This window comes from Echinops telfairi, unplaced genomic scaffold, assembly GCF_000313985.2.
Source record: "Echinops telfairi isolate 266 unplaced genomic scaffold, ASM31398v2 ScPeMD7_1;HRSCAF=3_0, whole genome shotgun sequence".
Lineage (NCBI taxonomy): Eukaryota > Metazoa > Chordata > Mammalia > Afrosoricida > Tenrecidae > Echinops > Echinops telfairi.
Window position 1 is genome coordinate 71910628 of NW_022103896.1, and position 6649 is coordinate 71917276.

Genomic DNA, 6649 nt, shown 5'->3' on the forward strand with positions numbered 1-6649 from the left:
CCAAAAGCAGGACATCTGGTCACCTTAGCTTAAACTCAAATTAGAGAAGTCAGTTTAAGATTATGGTGACAGTTTACAGAGGTTTCAAAGGGGTAATCTTGATAGAATTTTCAAAGAGACACAGGTGGATTATGGGGACTTATTAAGAAGAAGGGTTTTGTTTTTTTTTGTTAATGTAAACTGCATGGTGGGGAAAAGGCCAAGAAAATTAAGCCAAGGGATTTTTTTTCCCAGCATGGCTGTGCACCTGCTCATTTTGAGGGTAAATAGGTGAGTATTTCCTTGGGAAACATTATGTCATCCACCCCTGAACCCTGCCATTTGCCTACCTCTGCAGGCTTCTTTTTGCTCCAAAATTTAAAAAGCATTTTAAAAGAATACAATTTGCATCCCTTAAGGACACCCAAATTGCTGTTTTGAGATGGTCTAAATTGAAGAACCCAGAATTATACCAGGAAGGGGTAAAAACCAAACTCAGTGTTGTCAAGTCGATTCTGACTCATGGGGAGGGAGCCCGGAGAAAAGGGTATTCACCACTTGCTGCGTGTTTCCCAGGCTTAACTCTTGGTGGTAGCAGAAAGCCCATCTTTCTCCACCAGAGCAGCTGGTGAGTTCGAACAGCTGACCTGCGGTCAGCAGCCTAATGAGTAACGCACTGCGCCAACAGGGCTGCTGGGGGAAAGGGTTTGAGAGATAGAAACAGCGCCTTTAGAAGTGTATAGACCTAGATGGAGGAGATATCCAAAGTCATTTTTTGGGAGGATATATCCAAAAGTAGTTTTGGATATATTGGTATTTTGTTTCAAGAACAGTTGCTCTGATTTGGCAGCAGTATTTTTACTTACCCTCGTGCTCATAATATACAGATATTATGTACTTATACATAGTAACATAAATACAAGAACTTCATGTTTTCAATTTCTTCACAATACTATAAAGCCAAGCACCATGCCTCTCCAAAGAGAAGTACTTCAGATTAGCGGGTTGTGATCTGTTTCTCACTCTAGAGGAAAGGTTTCACATTACGTATCCCACCACACTGAGGCCAAGACCACACGTACACCAATCTGGCCCATTCATTCTGCATTTAGACCTCCAGAGCAGATTACACAATTTCAATATGTAACTCAATCCAAAACATTAGCAATTCTACGCTGATACATATATCACACCGCAGAGAGTGGCCATCCTTCACCACTATCTCTAGTATAGCATTCATAAGCATGAAGTCTTATTAAAATTCCTCCCCACATTTCTCTCTTCCAGACTAAGTTATTTTCTACATAGTTGAATACAATGACAGCTACTCTAGAAAGGAAAACCTCAAATTCAGCCTCAAAGACTTTATCCTTAAATGTTTTCTTTTCAAGGAACGCAACATTTACAGACAGGCTCGTTTGCCGCAGAGGGCTATTTACATAATCAGATAGAAGACTTCGACCTTCGCTTTTCACTAAAAATGTTGGAGAGAGAGAACCCCATTTGAATGAATGCTCACGAATTCGGTTTGGGGAAGCTTGAAGAGAGAAAGTCAAGAGACTGTAAGGAAACACACTCGCGTAAGGATAGGTGCTTTGGGGTTTTGTTTTTAACCCCATTCTAGCCAAACAAAGCGTATGCCTTATAGCCCAGGAACTGGGAGAGGACGGTCGCCCAGAAAGACGGACAAGACGGACTCGTGGAGTCCTTCACCTCGGCTAAGCCAGTAGGAGGAGAATCAATAGGGCAGCAGCCTATTCGGAACTCCTCCGCCACCTCTGCCCTCTGCGGGAGACACTGGCTGTCTACTCGCTTATGCCTGCAGTTTTCAGCAACCCGTTCTAATAGGCAAATGCCATACAATTCCCACAACTCCAGGGACAAAAGAACCTTGCAGGAATGGAAAAGAGATATGACAGTAAAGCTACAGCTCCTGTGAAAGAATATTCTTGCCCTCCACCTTGACCTTTCCAGCTCTGAGCCCCAAGGCAATGACCATGTATTTTTTTATCTACTACAAGGTACTTCAGTATGGTCAGAAAGGAAAATATTGTGGACACATTCAGAGAAACTCTTCTTAGAATATCACCTAATGCAAACCCTTTCAACAACATGATCCACAAGTAATACAATGTAGTTGCCCTCCACTCCAACTGCACATAAATAAAAGCTTCAATAATGACAGAAAGCCTTGAGGTTTCATTATCTTTTGTAATTTCTTACTCATACAGGTGTACAATCGTTGAAATTAATGGCAGATGTCACAAAATGCACAAATGAAAATGAAAATGTTAAAAGGGATCGGTTTATTACGAAGAAGCCAAACCAAGCGCTGCCGCCGAGTCGATGTCGACTCACAATGACCCTACGGACGAGCGGACAATCAAAACGTTCAAGAAACTGTTAGTTCTTTGCTGGGCCGTCAACTGCACTATCTGTCTCAGTCCCCCTTTCACTCAGAGGTGTGTCTTTAACTGAGCTACAGCCAAAGCCACCCACATACTACCGTGATTCACAACACTTCCAACCAATGAGAAACACTAACACAACTAACCCAAAAACCTTCACAATGCCTTCAGGGAGACCTCCAGTCTCTCAATGAAGCTGCCAGAGTTTCTGCCAGCCCACCAGACTCTGGAGGGACAGAGCACCACCCACAGGACTTCACATGAGCGAAAATCCAGTCGGCCTTGACTGCACAACATCTATGTTGCTTTTTTGTTTAATGTTAAGTCACGGTATTAAGATGTATCTGTTACCACAAATAGTCCTGACAAATACAGCCTTCTTTCCCTCTAATACCTGGAAAGAGTCATTCTCCTGTCCTAGATGGTGTCTACCCATCTAGAGAAGAAACAGATCGGCAGATGGGTTTCCTGGTGCACTGGTTAAAGGATAGGCTTCAATCTGTTCCACTGCAAAATCTACCTACAATGCTGCATCGGAGAGACCTCAAACCAAGTCTGACCACTCTTTGACTTAAGTGTTCATTAGGTCCCAGTCTCCTTCAGGATAAGCTCTACATACAACAGATGAGACTTAAGATCTTCCATGATCAGGCTTTTGACTCTTCCCCCCGCCACAACCATGAGCCATACAGTCTGATCAACCAGACATGCACTAGGCCGTGAAGAGGCACCATGAACTCTCCCACTCTGAAATACTGTTTCTTCCTCCACGGTGCCATGACGCTTAGCTCTAGTCCTAATTCTTCCCTGAAGTTCATTTAAAACATATCTATAATATTTACATATGCTAGATACTAAAGGGCTTCAACACGTCATGGAAAATCTCATTATCTTTTAATTACATTTTACCATGAATTTTAAAGTGAGAGGGCGAAAGAGGTATTTAAATATAAATATATGAATTTCTAAATTATACATTATATATGTGTATGCATCTCTGTGTGATATATAAACCTACATTAATGTATGTATGTGTTTACATATAAGATGGCCTGATGGTGTAGTGGGTTACTACTTGGGTGGCTAGCCAAAAGGTCAGTGGACCAAATGCACTAATTGCCCTGAGGGAGAAAGATGAGGCTGTCTGCTCCTATAAAGATTTATAACCCAAAAAACCCTAGGGAATAATTACACTCTGCTCTATAGGGTTACTATTAGTCACTCGACAGTAGTGGGTTGGTTCTCTTTGGTGTGCATATATACAATACACATATATAATATGTCTTGTCTATACTCATATTACATGCAACAGTGTATGCATCACTTCCATTTCACCACGAAAACACTCACTGAAATACTGCTTAGCACATACTGTAGTTGCTGAGTGCCATCCAACTGAGGCTGAGTCATGGTGACTCAATTGGGTAGCACAGAACTATCCCATAGGGTGTTCTCACTGCAATCGCTACAGAATGAGACTGTCCAATGGTCTTCTCTTGCAGTAGCTGGCTGACATTAAACTGTCAACCTTTCAGTAAGCAAGCAAGTGCCTACCTCTTGTACCACCAGGGCTCCTAACACCACTATTACAAAAAACAAAACAAAACAAAAAACTGGCCATGGAGTTGGTTCAGACTCATGATAACCATATGTGAGAGGGTGTCTTCCCCTGCAAAAATGGAATTTTTTTTCAAAGCTATGTATTTATTATTATTTTTTTTATAAAACAACCTTATCACCTTCAAAGTATTCTCCATTACACCTAATTCATTTGTCAATTATGCTGCTCCATTCTTAGAAACCTTTCAAACTCATCTGTTTGGTTGGCTAACAGCACCTCCCTCGTTTTTTTCTTCACCTCTTTCATGTCATCAAATTGCTATCCTTTCGTGTCCCTCTGCACTCACAGAAACAAAAATAAGTTGCACACAGTGAGGTCAGGTAAGTCAGGTGTGTCCAGTAAGAGAGGCATGCTGGTATTTTTTTTGCCAAAAACTGGCACACTGAGATGGCTGCATGAGCAGGGGCATTGTCATGGTGGCAAAACCAGTCTTCCATCTGCCACAAATCTGGGTGTGGTTTTTTTTTTTTGTTACACGCTGTTATGCAATCTTTTCAGAACCTCTAAAAAGTAAGTTTGATTACAGTCTGACCTGGTAGAACAAACTCTAAATGTACTATGAGTCGATATTTTTGTCCATTTGGGAAATTGGCAGACGTCCAGAAAGAGGTTTGTCATTGATCGACATTTCACCATTTTTGCACCCAAGTTTTTCCCATAGCTTTGCCCTTGCAAGCTGTGTTCAACCTCACAACAGTTTCTGAGACACTTTTCCCAAGTAGGAAATAAAATTTCACAGTTCTCTTAAATCGACCATCATAAAAACGAGGTTCCAGCAAAACTGTTTTCATGAAAAAATTCAGTGACCAGAGAGAACCTTCCCAGGTGATGCCACTGGGTGCACTAACTCAAAGCAAGTTGCTTGATGCTCGCCTAGCGTTATGAGGGGCGTATCCCTCACATAGAATTTCTGAGACTATAAATCTTTAAGGGATCAGACAGCATCATAATGCCTCTGAGGAATGAGTGGTGGGTTTAAACAGCTAGTCTTGTGGCTAGAAGCCCAATGCCTTAAACTACAGCACCACAAGGTCTCCTTTCCACACGTAGTAGGCATTCACAATGTTAGGAGTTTGTTTTGTTTAGGGGTTTTTGTTGTTGTTTAAGACAAAAACACTGGGTCCTGTAACATGGATAATTTTTATACAACAAACATAAACTAGGAACCCTGGTGGCACTGTCAGTAAGCGTTGTACTGCTAGCCACAAAGTGGGTGGTTCAAATAGAGCACTCACTCCTGGGGAGAACATTCAGGCCATCTACTCCCAGAAAGATTTGAAGCCTCAGAAACTCTGTATGGGGTTGTGACTCAATGACAGAGGATTTAGGTTTTAGAAGCATAAACTGGCAAGTGGGATTAAGGCATGGGCAATTTTTGGATGAATGCATTTAATGAGCAATCAATTGTTATAATTACCGTGGTGGATGATGCCATTTTCTAATAATGCTTGTCCCAAGTGCACTCCCTCCTCAGGCTTGTGAATCTCTCCAATTTCTAACAACCAGGACACAAATTCGCTGCAACAAAAACACAATGGAGGAGTTAACAGGCAGTCTATCTGTACCATGTAACCATAAAGAACTATCGACAGTCTCAAAATATAAAGGGATCTTTGCAGTGGCTTTCAGCATACAGCCCCCACCCCCACCCCGTCCCTCCAGGCACACACATATGTCAGACCAGAGTCATTTAAATCACACTATCTTCTAGAAAACACATGCCCATACATTGAGGCTTGCCTAAACCTACCTACAAACTATTCAATGTGCTGAGGTCTCTAATGAACACAAAAATGAACATTTCAGAACAGCTTTAATTATAAGAATACTTTCCACATAAAGGAAATGGTAGGATTAAATGGAATAAAGAGATCCTAAGAAAAGCTAAAGACACAGAACTTGATAAAACAATAATGCTTTAATATAAAGGGTAAAACTCTCTTTAGTCTGGCTTTCCAGGCATGGAGAACCAGTGAGTTTGAAACTCCAGGGTGGAATGAGGCTGGGAGTGGGGGTGGAAGTGGAGGGGAACACAGAACCCCTATGTGGTCCTCAGTCACTGCCCTGGAGAACTGCCCCTTTGGGTTTTCTATGTGGACATAGAAAGCCTCAGCTTTGTCAGAAAGAAATGAAAACTGGACAGGTACGCATTCTAAAAATGAACCCTCCTCCCTGGTCTCACTGCCAAAGTTCCCGTTCTCTTGCTGTTTGATCAAACACTAGACTAAGTACTTCTGAGAAGGGAGTTTGCAGAGTTGAGTGAAGTGGAACGTCAGGTGACTTGGAAGCAGGGACATTTGCCAAGTACTCCTGACGCCTTCAGTTGAGCCCATGAAAGAGAGTTTTTTCAGGTTGGTGGCAGAAGAGGGCACAGAGAGATCTGAAGTATGAGGAGGATCTGAATGCCACCGCTGGCTTTCAAGACAAAGGGACCCACCTCAGAAAGGCAGGAATCTGATAGCAGCTGAGGCGACAGGAAATAGGGACCTTGATCCCACAAGAGCTAGGAATTAAACTCTACTCACCTGAGCCTGTTCGCAAGTGCAAATAGATAGTCTTCCCCAGAATATCGAGATAAGACTCTCATCCAGCCGGCAGTTTTGTGAGCCCCTACGCTCAAAAGAACCCAACTGCACGTCTG

The 6649-nt window shown here is 42.3% G+C and overlaps 1 protein-coding gene across 1 annotated transcript in view; it reads right to left on the reverse strand.

The window, feature by feature from the left end:
- The window catches only part of PREX2 (phosphatidylinositol-3,4,5-trisphosphate dependent Rac exchange factor 2), a gene marked incomplete at its 5' end in the record, with an annotated part of 339557 nt that overhangs the window by 200071 nt on the left and 132837 nt on the right, over nucleotides 1-6649 (reverse strand). Inside the window, one exon of the mRNA XM_004697526.4 lies at nucleotides 5426-5526. Within this exon, the coding sequence (XP_004697583.2) occupies nucleotides 5426-5526 (101 nt within the window). The remainder of the gene's footprint in view (nucleotides 1-5425; nucleotides 5527-6649) is intronic.